The sequence below is a fragment of the Gopherus evgoodei genome, chromosome 5, assembly GCF_007399415.2.
Source record: "Gopherus evgoodei ecotype Sinaloan lineage chromosome 5, rGopEvg1_v1.p, whole genome shotgun sequence".
Lineage (NCBI taxonomy): Eukaryota > Metazoa > Chordata > Testudines > Testudinidae > Gopherus > Gopherus evgoodei.
In genome coordinates this window covers 23,777,281-23,793,361 of record NC_044326.1, presented here as the reverse complement: position 1 = coordinate 23,793,361, position 16,081 = coordinate 23,777,281, and the positions used below count along the sequence as shown (strand labels likewise).

General features: G+C 41.0%; 1 protein-coding gene across 4 annotated transcripts in view; it reads left to right on the top strand.

Moving 5' to 3' along the window:
- Nucleotides 1-16,081, top strand: part of SORCS2 (sortilin related VPS10 domain containing receptor 2) — an 849,371-nt gene that overhangs the window by 785,523 nt on the left and 47,767 nt on the right. For all 4 annotated transcript variants that reach the window (XM_030564483.1, XM_030564482.1, XM_030564485.1 and 1 more), the window contains exons 13-14: nt 1,458-1,549; nt 2,923-3,030. In XM_030564483.1, coding sequence (XP_030420343.1) covers nt 1,458-1,549; nt 2,923-3,030 — 200 coding nt within the window. The remainder of the gene's footprint in view (nt 1-1,457; nt 1,550-2,922; nt 3,031-16,081) is intronic.

Here is a 16,081-nt window from a genome sequence, read left to right as displayed (position 1 = left end):
TCCTCATTCCTTGAAGTGAATATAAATGTGCTTGGAGGGGAAGGGTTTTCTTCTACACTTAAGTCTATCACTGATATGGCTTCAAAATGAGTAAAGAGAAGCTTTTAGCATTGTCAGTGTTTTCTCATTCTCAAAGGCAAAGTAAAGCAAACGTCTCGTTCACTTTTCTTTATCAGGTTGTATAAGGGGTAGAATGTATGTGTATTAATTTTCAAGGAGTGTGCATTAATGCTCACTTTATCTCATGCTGCTATGTTAAATGAAGTTTGACAGACATCTGAAGCAAGCAGACACTTTCGTATGACAAATCTCAGATGTGGAAAGGAAAAGATATTTATTTATTTAGTGCTTCCTGTGATTCAGATTAAGCTTTTGGCTTTTTCTCCTTTTCTTTCATCAGTTATTTTGGCTCTGGACTTTCAAAGGATTATTTTCATTTTCCTGGTATATAGTCTCCATTAAGCCTAGGTATTGTTTATATAGGTTGCTATTGAAAAGTCTGCACTGACCAACAGCTGTCCCACAATATTGTGTGAGATAGCTAATATTTCTCTCTTCTTAAAATAGGAAATAACTGTGTATCTCAGATACCATTGTATACTAACTTGATAAATCTAGCCTTTGTAATGGTAATCACTGTACTCTTTTTTTCCTTTGGTTGTTTGGCTGCAATTTCAATAGTTTATGAATATCAACAATATTGAGATTCAGGACTTCCACCAGAGAGATTTTTGTGCAAATTGTTGAGCTGTGGAAAAGAGAGGGAAGAACCCTACATTTATCCTCAAATCTTGGTTATGATTCATCGCTTGTGTCACCAAACCAGTATCACGTACATCCTGACTTTTTAGACCATTCAAAAGTCACAAAGTGACCTCATTGTTAAACTGCACAGAGTCTATAGTTAGACAAACTAAGTATTAATAATAGCTTATTTATCCTGAAAATATAACTCATACCAATTGACATAGTGTTCTGTACATTTTGAAGAATGTGTTAGAATCTCACAGACAGAAATAACTTTCCTGTTTTTCTTAGCATTACACTTCATGGCATGCCATTTTGCAAGGCATATAGAATATGACAAATACCTTAAGTAAGACGATAGGCCAGAAAGAGATATGTAGTGGGAAAGAATGAAGAATGCATGTTGTTAGAAGCTGAGATCACCTGCAGGCATTTTATTTGACTGTGATTTGAACCTGAACGTTTTCCAATTCACCAGCATAAATTTATTTTCCTTCACAACCTTGAGAACTTGATCCACATGGCAGAAACAGTCTTTAATAACTGTGTACAATGTAGGAATAAAACTAATTATTAAGTACTTTTGAATTTATTTAACAAAGCAGACTGTTAGAAAGCCATACATTGACAAGTATTTTAATAATGTTTTGGTACTGCATTTTATTTTTTCCAACCCAGACATCTGCTTGGTCTTTTTATCTGGTTTCTAGGTCTTTGAAGAAGAACATCACATCTTGTATCTGGACCATGGTGGAGTCATTGTGGCCATCAAAGACACTTCTATTCCTCTGAAAATACTCAAGTAATGCTGCAGTCAGTTATAGTAGGGTTATTACATATTCAAGACCTCAAACATACTTCAGAATTAATCAGAAATGAGCTTTTTAGTAAGTTTGTGTAAGAAATCCAGGTGGAGCCACTTTAATTTAACATTTGTTAAACCAACAAAATGCAGGTGGACATTTTATTAAAGCATTCCCAGAGGAGTGGTTGGTAAAGTACTTTGCTACATCATTAATAATAACACTTGTTTTGTATCAGCATGGCCCTGTTCATTCAAAAGCTTCCCAAAGTGAACTGCAGTACAAACTATACACAGAGGTCACTTAATCTACCACTAAAATCCAGTAACTATTTTAACTGTATACACTAACATTGCCGTGCGGGTTGGGGTAGGGAGTAAATGTATAGCTGCAGAATGCATTTAGGTAGGCAGTATACCATTGCCCATATCGGAATTTTGGAATAGCGTCAGAACTATCATCTCTAGAATTATGCAAAGAGTAATGTATATGTACTGAATGCAAGTGATCAATGCTTCAGTTTTACATAATGATAATACTCGCATGTATATGAGCCAAGTTTGTGATCAGTTGTCTGGGGAGAGCATATATGAGGGATTAGGGTTAAATATAGGGAAAGCAAAGAGATTTCTTGGGTTTTTTTTTGTCATTTAGAGGGAGATTATTTCTGTTTTCCTTTCTTTTTGGGAAGGAAATAGCAGAGCCTCACACTAATTTCTCTCTCTCTCTCTTCGTTTGTTAATGTGTTCAACCATTTGGGGAAAAAAGACGATCAGCACATTAATTTGTTTTGTTTTAATTCGAAGCCAGTTACATACAAGAATTGATCGGATATCCCCAGTACTGTCCTTTAGAAACCACTTGACCAATACTTGACCAGATGACTGAATTTGTGAAGGGTCATAGTCTGGTTAGCTTCTTTTTTTCTCACTGCCTACCTGCATTTTAGTAACTGAGCAGTTTTGTTTAATCCTATTTCACTAAATTCTGTTTGTCAAGTTTAGATTTTATGGGCAGAGAACTATGGCAAAAATAAAACTGGGTAAACTGAAATCACTTAACAAGCTGTGGGCATATAGCAAGATCATGCAGTGACAAACCTTAATGCTGGCCTGACTGAGGACATTCAGCAATGCTCAGTTTACTAGACATCTTTTAAGGGAGATGCTGAGTCCCAGGGCACGTTAGGGAGGGAGGAGTTGCATTTAATTTACTACATTAAGTAGGCAAAGAATTCCCAATTTTTGCAACTGTGTGTTGGTGATCATGAGTCCTATGGTACAACGCTCATAAGATTTTATCCAACATATTACAATAATTATGATATTTGTTTAAGAGCTGCAATGAATGGAAGACATTTCTCTCTTTAAAGGTTCAGCATAGATGAAGGTCAGACATGGAGTACACATAATTTCACCAGTACGTCAGTCTTCGTAGATGGGCTACTCAGTGAACCTGGAGATGAGACATTAGTCATGACGTAAGTTTCTGTTTATTTAGGCTACCCTTCAGCAATGCACTTAATCATGGACTTAACTTTAAACAGGTGAGGAGTCCGTGCAACTGGGATTTAGTGTCTTGCAATCATGTGAGCTTTCACCGTGACCAGGTCTGAACAGCATTAACAAGCAGCCTGTCCTTAAAATCATCTGAATCAAATATTTCCAATGTGAATATGAAGCATTGTGTTTTATATTCTTGTTTTTCATGGTCATGACCTGGAACAGTGGAAAATTATGGGCATAAATGGATGTCTGAAAACTGTTCTTTCACATTATTTTCCCCGTTTTTTGCAGACTCTAAGGTGTTATTCAATAATAATAGGTTTCTTGGTTTTTTCTGTTATAAAAATTGTCTTCACAGTGTAAACCAATATGCTGTTGTCCTAGTAACCTAGCATTGTAATGAATTATGTGTAACCAAACATCCTGTAAAAAAAATACACATTCTCCCCACTTCTCTGTAGTTTCTGTGATGGATTCTATTAATAGAATTTAATATAAATGTGGGCCTGAGCCACAAACTTTGGTTTTGTGTATGCACTTTCCCACTATGGTCCCAAATTCTAATATTATTAAACCCTCTTAGCCTACGAAACAAATACCCAATCAATGCCTCTATCCGTGTCTTGATTGGAGGAATAGGTGGGGAAAGGAAACTTAAACCCTATTTGCACATATTTGGGAGCTGTTTTGGGACTGGCACAGCCCAGAACACTTAAGGGCCCTGAACTGTAGATATTGGCCTGAATATAGTGTGTTCCGGACCTACGTCGTATGTCAGGGGCTGGAAATGGACCTGCCACGTTGCTGTGTCAGCAGCTCTTCATTGACAGGCGAGCCCATATAGACACCAGCTACTCCCTGGAGCTGATTCCATCTCCTTTAACACCCCTTCTCACCACCAGAGTGACATAAAGGGACTGCAGCTCAGAAGCAAATCGGACCCACTGTAATTCGAGCAGATTCACCCTGTTGAAAGCATCAGAGATGAATGTGGCCTGTTGTCATGTCACTTTCTTTCTGCCCCCAAAAGCAGGTCTTATGATTTCTTGTTGTACTTTCTGGTCTGGAAGGAAATTGACGCTTTCTCTGTTAAATCTTCCTGGAATTTTTCTCCTCTCCCAACCTTTCTTCCCTCTGTCAATGGTAAAAGATGAGATAATGGCTTCTTGTCTTGTTAACTACTGCTATCAATCTGTATACAAACCACTGGGCTTGTCAGAGGGATGTTGAGGGAGTTACTATGCTTGCCTTACTCTTGGAAATTTTGAAAGTGCCCAGTCTCTTAGAAACCTATGTAGGAGAAGACTCACTCCCCATCTAAATTTGGGTCTCCCACTTAGCCATCTCCTACAACTGCCTGTTGCTACTATTGGGAGCTATTTTTGCATCTGTATACCTGGGTATAAAATTTTACAGGTAATGCCGTAGTTTAAGATTTCAGAAGTTAAAATGTGGATCCATTTTGAAAAGTGACTCTCTACATTTCCTCATGAAGTTTCATGTCCATCTCTTATTATTTCCATATCTAATTCACTTAGTTTACAAGTCAAAAGATTATATATATATATTATATATATATATATATATATATTTAAGCTAACAGTCCAATGAAGTCAGTCTGGGATCTGAGAATAAAGCTTAGTTCTTTCTTTTTGAGGCATTGGACTAGTGATTCACCCCAGAATTAAAGTTTTGTTTGTTTGCTTGTGGTGGGGGATTTCTCTAGGACAGATCCAGTTTTATCCTATATTCCAAGGATCTGAGCACAGCTGTGTCCACAGCTAATTAATATGAATGTTTCAGTTGACATAATGTGAGAGAACGCTGGGAAGTGACATACAGTGTCACTCTTCAAGGGACTGAATATGCTGCCTTCCCAGTGGTCCCAGCCTTTACAAGTATTGGTAAGAAGGGGCACCATGTTGCTCTATCATTGGACATTGAAGCTGAATTTTCAGTTAAATCCTAACATAGACACCTCCATCCACTGAACTCCCTCTCTTCCCCGCTTAAAAAAAACCCCAGTATTAAACCACCCCAAGTAGAGGGGTTTTTCCCCCCCAAAAAAGGAAGGAGGGCCAGAGATCCTATTAAGTCCATGAGGGACTTTGCTATTGTTATTGATTTTATATGGAAGGCACTCAGATATTGCGGTGAGGAGGGAGCACGGGCTATAATGGCAGAGAGAAAGGAGGGTCAGGGCGAAGCTGGGAGGCAAGATCAAACCAGTATCTTAGATGCCTTTATACAAATGCAAGAAGTATGGGTAATAAGCAGGAAGAACTGGAAGTGCTAATAAATAAATACAACTATGACATTATTGGCATTACTGAAACTTGGTGGGATAATACACACGACTGGAATGTTGGTGTGGATGGATATAGTTTGCTCAGGAAGGATAGACAGGGGAAAAAGGGAGGAGGTGTTGCCTTATATATTAAAAATGTACACACTTGGACTGAGGTGGAGATGGGCATAGGAGACGGAAGGGTGGAGAGTCTCTGGGTTAGGCTAAAAGGGGTAAAAAACACAGGTGATGTCGTGCTGGGAGTCTACTACAGGCCACCTAATCAGGCGGAAGAGGTGGATGAGGCTTTTTTCAAACAACTAACAAAATCATCCAAAGCCCAAGATTTGGTGGTGATGGGGGACTTCAACTATCCAGATATATGTTGGGAAAATAACACCGCGGGGCACAGACTATCCAATAAGTTCCTGGACTGCATTGCAGACAACTTTTTATTTCAGAAAATTGATAAAGCTACTAGGGGGGAAGCTGTTCTAGACTTGATTTTAACCAACAGGGAGGAACTTGTTGAGAATTTAAAAGTAGAAGGAAGCTTGGGTGAAAGTGATCATGAAATCATAGAATTTGCAATTCTAAGGAAGGGTAGAAAGGAGTACAGCAGAATAGAGACAATGGATTTCAGGAAGGCGGATTTTGGTAAGCTCAGAGAGCTGATAGGCAAGGTCCCATGGGAATTAAAACTGAGGGGAAAAACAACTGAGGAAAGTTGGCAGTTTTTCAAAGGGACGCTATTAAGGGCCCAGAAGCAAGTTATTCCGATGGTTAGGAAAGATAGAAAATGTGGCAAAAGACCACCTTGGCTTACCCTTGAGATCTTGCGTGACCTACAAAATAAAAAGGCGGCATATAAAAAATGGAAACTAGGTCAGATCACGAAGGATGAATATAGGCAAATTACACAGGAATGCAGAGGCAAGATTAGAAAAGCAAAGGCACAAAATGAACTCAAACTAGCTATGGGAATAAAGGGAAACAAGAAGACTTTTTATCAATACATTAGAAGCAAGAGGAAGACTAAGGACAGGGTAGGCCCACTGCTCAATGAGGAGGGGGTAACAGTAACGGGAGACTCGGAAATGGCAAAGATGCTTAATGACTTCTTTGTTTCGGTCTTCACTGAGAAGTCTGAAGGAATGTCTAGTATAGTGAATGCTTACGGGAAGAGGGTAGGTTTAGAAGAGAAAATAAGGAAAGAGCAAGTAAAAAAGCACTTAGAAAAGTTAGATGCCTGCAAGTCACCAGGGCCTGATGAAATGCATCCTAGAATACTCAAGGAGTTAATAGAGGAGGTATCTGAGCCTCTAGCTATTATCTTTGGGAAATCATGGGAGACGGGGGAGATTCCAGAAGACTGGAAGGGGCAAATATAGTGCCCATCTATAAAAAGGGAAATAAAAACAACCCAGGAAACTACAGACCAGTTAGTTTAACTTCTGTGCCAGGGAAGATAATGGAGCAGGTAATCAAAGAAATCATCTGCAAACACTTGGAAGGTGGTAAGGTGATAGGGAATAGCCAGCATGGATTTGTAAAGAACAAATCGTGTCAAACTAATCTGATAACGTTCTTTGATAGGATAACGAGCCTTGTGGATAAGGGAGAAGCGGTGGATGTGATATACCTAGACTTTAGTAAGGCATTTGATACAGTTTCGCATGATATTCTTATAGATAAGCTAGGAAAGTACAATTTAGATGGGGCTACTATAAGGTGGGTGCATAACTGGCTGGATAACCGTACTCAGAGAGTAGTTGTTAATGGCTCCCAATCCTGCTGGAAAGGTATAACAAGTGGGGTTCCACAGGGGTCTGTTTTGGGACCGGTCTTGTTCAATATCTTCATCAACGATTTAGATGTTGGCATAGAAAGTACGCTTATTAAGTTTGCGGACGATACCAAACTGGGAGGGATTGCAACTGCTCTGGAGGACAGGGTCAAAATTCAAAATGATCTGGACAAATTGGAGAAATGGTCTGAGGTAAACAGGATGAAGTTCAATAAAGATAAATGCAAAGTGCTCCACTTAGGAAGGAACAATCAGTTTCACACATACAGAATGGGAAGAGACTGTCTAGGAAGGAGTATGGCAGAAAGAGATCTAGGGGTCATAGTGGACCACAAGCTTAATATGAGTCAACAGTGTGATACTGTTGCAAAAAAAGCAAACATGATTCTGGGATGCATTAACAGGTGTGTTGTAAACAAGACACGAGAAGTCATTCTTCCGCTTTACTCTGCGCTGGTTAGGCCTCAACTGGAGTATTGTGTCCAGTTCTGGGCACCGCATTTCAAGAAAGATGTGGAGAAATTGGAGAGGGTCCAGAGAAGAGCAACAAGAATGATTAAAGGTCTTGAGAACATGACCTATGAAGGAAGGCTGAAGGAATTGGGTTTGTTTAGTTTGGAAAAGAGAAGACTGAGAGGGGACCTGATATCAGTTTTCAGGTATCTAAAAGGGTGTCATCAGGAGGAGGGAGAAAACTTGTTCACCTTAGCCTCCAATGATAGAACAAGAAGCAATGGGCTTAAACTGCAGCAAGGGAGATTTAGGTTGGACATTAGGAAAAAGTTCCTAACTGTCAGGGTAGTTAAACACTGGAATAGATTGCCTAGGGAAGTTGTGGAATCTCCATCGCTGGAGATATTTAAGAGTAGGTTAGATAAATGTCTATTAGGGATGGTTTAGACAGTATTTGGTCCTGCCATGAGGGCAGGGGACTGGACTCGATGACCTCTCGAGGTCCCTTCCAGTCCTAGAGTCTATGAGTCTATGAGTCTATGATGGGCAGCAATATAAAACCCTAAAATAGAAAGATAGATAATCCAACTGTGACTCAAAATTATAAAACATTATATATGTAAAATATTATACAGCTATTATTTCACATGACACTTGCATCTCATTCTGGTTTGATATACATGATGGAAAGCTTCTTCAGTTATTTCTTTCTTAGCATTTTGTGTATCTCTCTGTTAAATCAGTAACTCATTCCAATACAATGTTTTTTCCCCTGTGTTTGTCATTTTCTGAGAGTAGAAATAACTCCTCCATTTGCCAATTATTTCTTAGTTTTTACACTTGCCTGAAGTTGTTTGGCTAACATGCCCTTGGAAGACCTGGCATGTTCTATTTCAGCATCTCTTATAGATTTTTTTTATCTCATTTTATCTGTAGAGATATACCATCACTTTAATCTAAGTTCTTATCAAAATAATTGTTGGCACTTTCTGTGAGATGATCCACACACAGCATTCTGGCTTTAGGGTTTGTAGCCAATATGATGGAAACTATTGAACATGAATTGCTTGCCTTGCTTAATTTAACATTTCTCATTTGAAACATTATTGCAACAATTCAAGAGTGACTGCAAGAGATTTTCCACTTGTTCATACAAAACCAATGAAGAAGGGCCTATGATAACCATTTGAACAGTTTTTCTCATGCCATAAGGGCAACTGGACTTCCATGAGATCATGCCACTTTTTTGTTTTAATCTGTACATAATGGCTGTTTGGGGCACTGCAGATCCTTTAAAACATGCAACCTGTTAAAAATAGGCCCTCCAAAGTATGTAAGGTATCTCTAGCTCTGATCTAAAGATATGTCTACACTACGAAATTAGTATCAGAGGGGTAGCCGTGTTAGTCTGGATCTGTAAAAGCAACAAAGAATCCGGTGGCACCTTATAGAGTAACAGACGTTTTGGAGCATGAGCTTTCGTGGGTGAATACCCACTTCGTTAGATGCATCTGACGAAAGCTCATGCTCCAAAACGTCTGTTAGTCTATAAGGTGCCACAGGATTCTTTGCTGTTTTTAGTATGAAATTAGGTCGATTTTATAGAAGTCGATTTTTAGAAGTCGATTTTATGCAGTCTATTGTGTATGTCCACACTAAGCGTATTAAGTCGGTGGAGTGCGTCCTCACTACCGCGGCTAGCATCAGCTTACAGAGTGGTGCACTGTGGGTAGCTATCCCACAGTTCCCGTAGTCTACACTGCCCATTGTATTTCTGGGTTAAGCTCTCAATGCCTGATGGGGCAAAAACTTTGTCACGTGTGGTTTTGAGTACATGTTGTCAGGCCCCCCCCTCCCTTCCTCCTTCCATGAAAGCAACGGAAAACAATCATTTTGCATCTTTTTTCCGGGGTCCCGTTCACCGGACCCGCTCAGCCCGCTGTCTGCCTGCATGATCAGAACCCCAGGCAGGCAGCGGGCTGAGCAGCTCAGCCCACTGCTGGTCTGGGGCTCCATCTGCTGGCTCCTGCCAGCAGGGGTCCCACTCAGCCCCGCTCAGCTGGCAGACCTCGGTGAGGTCGATCAGGGTGCCTGGACAGACATGGCTATCCTCCTCTTAAAGCACTGAATGGGAGTGACTCCAGGTCATTCTCTTCTTTAAGTTTCATCTCATGGAGATTCAGTCCTTCCTGGAATAAAATGCGAGCTGGAGGCTTCTGCCTCAGGCTGCTCTCCCAACCGGCATTACTGTGCAGTCGCACCTACCCCAGCCTACCCCTTGCTCCCATGGCTCATGAAGCCTGGACAGTAGTAAGAAGCAGTTCAACTTGTGGAATGACAAATCCAGAACAAAGGATTGCACTCTATGGACCACATTAAGATTATTTCAGAGTCCTAGGTAGCATTTAGTCCCTATAAAAGGCTTCATGAAAATTTTCCCCCGCCCCTAACAAAAATGTTAATTTATCAGAGCAGCTGAGTGAGTAAGGAACCCGGGACTATAACTTATAAAGAGCTTCCATTTTATTTAACTCATAATTGATATAATTCAAAGTAAAATTTGACAGTGCAGTCTGTTCTAAGACTAAAAATGCAGGAGGGGAGTCAGAAAATGGAACAATGACCTGTTTCTGCCCGGTTTTGAACTGGGGATGTTTTGCATGTTAGGTGAACGTGATCACCTCTATACTAAGGGGCTTTTGCATGTAAGGTGAATGTGATAACCACTACACTACAGGGCTTCTCTTTTTTTGCCACAGACTCTTCCAAATGCACAGGAATGTTTTCTCTAGCTACAGAAGCTACCTAGTGCAATGTCTATGTCTATGGCCTTCCCCGCCCAAGGCTGACACAGCACGGATTGCATGTGACACAGCGACCTGGCTTGTGCAGGATCGCTAGTGAGGCATGATACTTTTGCCGTTAAGCAAACACAGCAATTCTCTCCTGGCCTCTGGCACTGAATGCCTCCATGCATTACGCTGTGCCCTATCAATGCAGGAAGACTGCATGAGCTCGGAAAACATGTCATCGTGAGTGCATTTTTTTCGCCTTCTAATCTGCGATAACCTCAGGGATGGAGATGATAGAGGGAGTGTAGAAACATTCTGCGGGGGCTGCATGGTCACCTGTGCTGCTGAGTGCTGCTTAGTTTGCCATGCTGGCCAAACAGGAAATGAAATTCAAAAGTTCCTGGGGCTTTTTCTGTATACCTGGCTAGTGCATCTGAGTTCAAAGTGCTGTCCAGAGCGGTCACAATGTAGCACTCTGGGATAGCTCCTGGAGGCCGAATTGCAACCACACTACCCCAAATTGGACCTGGCGCTGTCAATTTCAGTGCTAATCCTCTTGTCGGGGAGGAGTACAGAAATCAATTTTAAGAGCCCTTTAAGGTGACAAAAATGGCTTCATCGTGTGGACAGGTGCAGGGTTGAATCGATCTAATGCTGCTAAATTCAACCTAAACTTGTAGTGTAGACCAGGGCTAAGATACATGGATTCATGAGCAAAGTTATCATCATTATCTTCTGAACTGTGGAACTGGGGACCAGAGTCTCATACTTTTACTGCAGTTTAGTAGCACCTTACTGCAAAAGCAGTCCTATTGAAGTCACTGGAAGTGGAGTAAGTTACTTTTCAAACTGAGTAGGAACACCACCCTCTAGTCCTGACAAGATTTGAAACACTGTACCACATTCACAATTTTGTATGAATTAAAGGGAAGAAAACCTACAAAATGTGTTGCTATTTATTTCAACTTGCTTACCTCACCTGTCTAATGCTTAACACGTTTTCCCCTCTACCTCCACCCCATGAGTGCCGTTGCCTGCCCACTGTGGTCCAGTGTGATTTCATGTTTAAAATGTTCTGTTATACTTCCTGACTAAGGGCATGGCTACGGTGCAACTGGAGATGTGATTGCAGCTCAGGTAGCTAACTTTCATCTAGCTGGTTTGTGCTAACTTTCGTCTAGCTGGTTTGGCTGAAGATAGAAGTGGACTAGGAACATGAGTAGGTATGCAGAGTTCTGGGCAGGCCTGTGCTGTCCACACTGAAATCTACACTGCTGCAGCTTTACTGCTGCTTTTAGCTGTGCTAGCTAAACTAAAGCTAACATGAGTATGCCTTTACAAGCTGCAATCATGCCTTCAGTTGCCATGTGGATATACCCATAGTATAAGTAGTTCAGATCCTACCTTTAAAACCTCATACTTCTTGGGTCAATGATTGATTTTTACAGTAACTTTTTCTGAGAAATGTCATCCACTGGTATACTTTTCTGTAGAAAAATATCTTCCACCTCTTCCATGGTATGAGACAGAGGCTGAGTTTTCTGCTGACCAGACAAATTGGTACATAGTAATAATCGTGGCACTCATAGCAAATTGATTATAGTATCTTCCATCATGAGGGATCCCCAAAGCGCATTACAAACTAGGGAATGCTTATGCTCCTCTTACTTGGATAAAATTCTAATTGTGTTTTGGGGATCTGTTCCTTCTTCCCCACCATCAATAGGAATTTTGTCCAAGTAAAGAGTGCAGGATCAAAGTACTCTGCATACATCACGAGAGATGTAACCACCTCTGGTGTAGGAGGGCAATAACCAGTGGTGGGTGTAGCAACAGTGTGTATGGGGAGGGTACATTTTGGTTAAGCCTTCCAGGGCTAATGCATGTTCCTTCAAAAAACGTCATGGGATCTTTTAGGTATATACAGAGCAGATACAATACCAGGGTGAAATCCTGGCCCCATTGAAGTCAGTGGCAAAAGTCTCGTTGAATTAAATAAGGTCAGGATTTCTGCCTTGGCTTTTAAGGTTTCATCTAAAAAAGGAAAAAGGCATCATTGGACTCAATAAGATCCCGAATTTGTGCCCCACTGAAACCAAAGGTAGGAATAGTTCTTTAATGGAAGAAACAATCATAAACCCAGTATGTTTTGTTTATCTACCTCAGGAGGTTGGAGAGACAAGGTGGGTGAGGTAATATCTTTTATTAGACCAACTTCTGTTGGTGAAGGAGACAAGTTTTTGAGCTACACAGAGTTCTTCTTAGGGAAGGCAGGTTGGACTGAGCCAACTGTGGCTGTGACTTGAACCTGTATTTTATATCTAAATCTTAAAACATTAAACCATCTCTCCAACCATATCCAAAATAGATACATGCAAATGACAAAAAATATGCATTCCACTCTCTTCTTCTTTTGATGTAGCTAGAAGTTTTGAGCACTGTGAAGTATATATATTGTGGAGAGAACAAGTGCCATGTAGGAATCAATATGCAGTTGTCTTGTATTAGAGTTCTGTAAGTAAAGAACCACATTTCAGCATTTATTGTTAATTCAGTGAGGATTTGTTAGGGTTTTTTTCTGAATTAAGTTAAATAAGTACAGTAAGTTTATTTAAAATAACACAGACTCCAATACAATATTTTGTCTTAAGCTCTTACAAAATTGAAATTACTACTACATAAATATTATACTTGAGAGTATATTGCATTGGGGGAAAAGTCTGTGTTGTATTTACTAGCACTGAGTTAGTAATGGCCCCACATAGTGGAATAGGGAGGATTTTTATATATGTGTGAAATACTGACATCTCTTTTAGAAGTAAGCAGCTTACATAGGGAAGGTTTCAAACCTGTTTTTTAAAAAATAACATAAACAATATGCATTATAGCCCTGGTATCTGTGGCATTTTGATAGAGCAGGCCACAAGGACTTCGGGACCTATTTGTTGGGCCATGTCACGGGGTCGATACACCCGCCACCCTTTGGCGTGAGCAGGGTGCATTACAGCCCCGTAGTAGCATCTATAGGACTGTCCACAGTCACAGGGCTGCATGGCTCTGTGGCCTTAGTCAGTGATGCGACTCTTGCGATCAGGGCAGCAGAGCCTAGCATCCAGAGTAAGTAACATGGCCCTGGTTATCAGGGCAGTGCAGCCTAGTGGCCAAAGTCAATAATATGGCCCCTGCTATCAGGGCAGTGTGGCCTAGTGGCCAGAGTCAATAATACGGCCCTTACTAGCCAGGCAGTGCAGCCTAGCGGCCAGCATCAATAATACACCCCTGCTATCAGGGCAGTGAGGCTTAGCGTCCGGAGTCAATAATATGGCCCCTGCTATCAGGGCAGTGCGGCCTAGCAGCCAGAGTCAATAATGCTAGTGAGCTGGGCCACCACACCGTTTGGCCCACCCTCTCCACCATGTCCCAAACCAGCGCCCTATTGGTGGCGAGGTTGCCTGCTACCTGCTCAGTGGGGAGCCTACCAAAACACATGGAGCCTGTCTCTGGTTCTACAACCACTTCCCCGCCAAGTTTCCCTGGGTCACTTCCTACCTGATGCTCTGCACTTCGCCGTCTCTGGGTCTCCGCAGCCTCTCCCATCTGTGTGGCATCCCGAACCTGTGCATTGGGGTTCATCTCTGGTTGGCCTCCACTTCTTGGAATGCAGGCAGTCCTCCCCCAGGAGTATCAGCAGCACACCTCCTTCCTCACCAGTGGTCAGCCCAGACTGAGTTGCTCTGCTGCTTTTTATATCCTGTCTCCAGTTGGAGCATGCCCAGCAGAGCTGAGGGGACCTGGCCTCCTTGGCCAAGAGGGAGGAGTTGATATACCCCGTCACAGGCCAGATGTAGGGATTTCCTCAAGGGAGTTTCCTTACAAGGATTCTGTTCCTTCATGCATTGAAGCACCATGATGTTAGATATCAGCAACTGCTCATCTTCCTACAGAGTTCTTTGCTGGGGTCTTGCAAGGTTCCATCCTGTCACTCCTGATTTTTAACATGATTATATGGCTGCTGAGGGAGGTCATGAGCTCTTTGAAATGCAGTACTATCAGAGTTGATGTTCAGTTAAATTCATTAAATTCAGCTTTCATAGACCCTAGTGGAAGCAGGATCTTGGATAAAAACAAGCTAGTGGAAGCTTGATCCAGACAAGATAGCAGTGATATTAGTGGGTTAGATAGAGGGAAACATTTGGAGGAACTGACTAGATTTGTGACTCCTGCCGGTACTTAGGGGACACAGTTTTGGATTCTAAATGGGTCAATTGCCCTTCCCATGTGGTAGCATTGGCCCAATATGCTACCTGCAGGCTGTAGCTATTCCTTTGTCACGTGGAACTCTTCACAATTATCCAAGTCTGCATCAATTCAGTGTGTGATGCTACGACATACTATTTCCTGTTTCAGGAGAACATTCCCCTTGTAGTTCCTATATCAACCAAACAGTGGAGATGGGCTGGGAATTAGGACTCTTGATCTAAAATAAAAATAATTACATGTTTTATTTAAATCCTAACTGGGCTTTTAATCCATTTGATCATGTATTGCTGTAGTTGCTGTGGCTACATTGTGGTGACACCCACACTCTAAGTAAATGTAGCCTGTGATCTCGTTACTCTTATATGTTGGAGTCTCAAAAAAAGGATTTCATACCCATCATAAAATATGTCAAGATGGCCATAAATTTGGTTAAATACTGAATCTGAAATTGCATTAGCCCCAGAATAATAATTGCTGAAATATGAAACAGTTTAAAACATATTTTCCTGGGACAGTGAGTCCTCAGACAGTCCTAGTCATAGCTAATATATTTAATGCAGGAAAGGAAGCCCTGTTATCATGAGCAAATCCCTAATCACACTTTGCAGCATAATTTATTTCCATGGATGCATACATTTAAATGAAGACTTTGCTATCCATTTTGCAAGTGATTTAGGCAGGGCTTTTCATAGGACTTAAAGGTTAGAGCCCAGCACAGATACAAAATTTGTATCTGCATCTGATCCACAAACATGGTCCACGGACCTCTGTGGATATAAAGCGATTATCCGCAGATTTTTCAAGGGTCTATTGAAGGGGGCTAAATGCCTAACTCCCGCTGAAAACTCCCTTCGAACCTTGGAAAAGCTTTGAATACTTGAGAATGTTTTATGATCAGCACAGCATATAATGTTGTTTTTTCTTATGATTCAATCAGAAATCTGAAGAGAAAGAGGAAACCAAGTGAGGTGATTGAATAACAACTATGGGAGTTTGAGTCCTTTTCTGAGATCTGTCCCATATTTACTAGGGAATCTTAGGAAAAGTTGCTTACAATCTGTTCCTCCATTTCTACTATGTAAACTAAAAAAATAAGTACTTCCGTGTAACTAAGGAGTATGCTGAGGTACTGGCTATTTCTGTCTCCGAGTGTACAAGTATACATTTAAGTAAATAACATAGCTTCAGTAAGGTGGTTCAAGATTCAGATGGAAAGTCCTAAAGAAGTGATAGTATTATTATTAATGCAAAATAAGAGACTCTGCTGTAGAGAAAATAAGTGTAGGTAAAAATTTCATTCTATTTAATTCCTGTTAAATTAGTTCCCCCTGATTACGAGCCTTATCGGAGACAGAAATAGCCAGCATCTCTCAAGAACAAAGTTTAAATAAGTTAGCTTAAAAACTACTTTAATCCTGTCTTAGCCA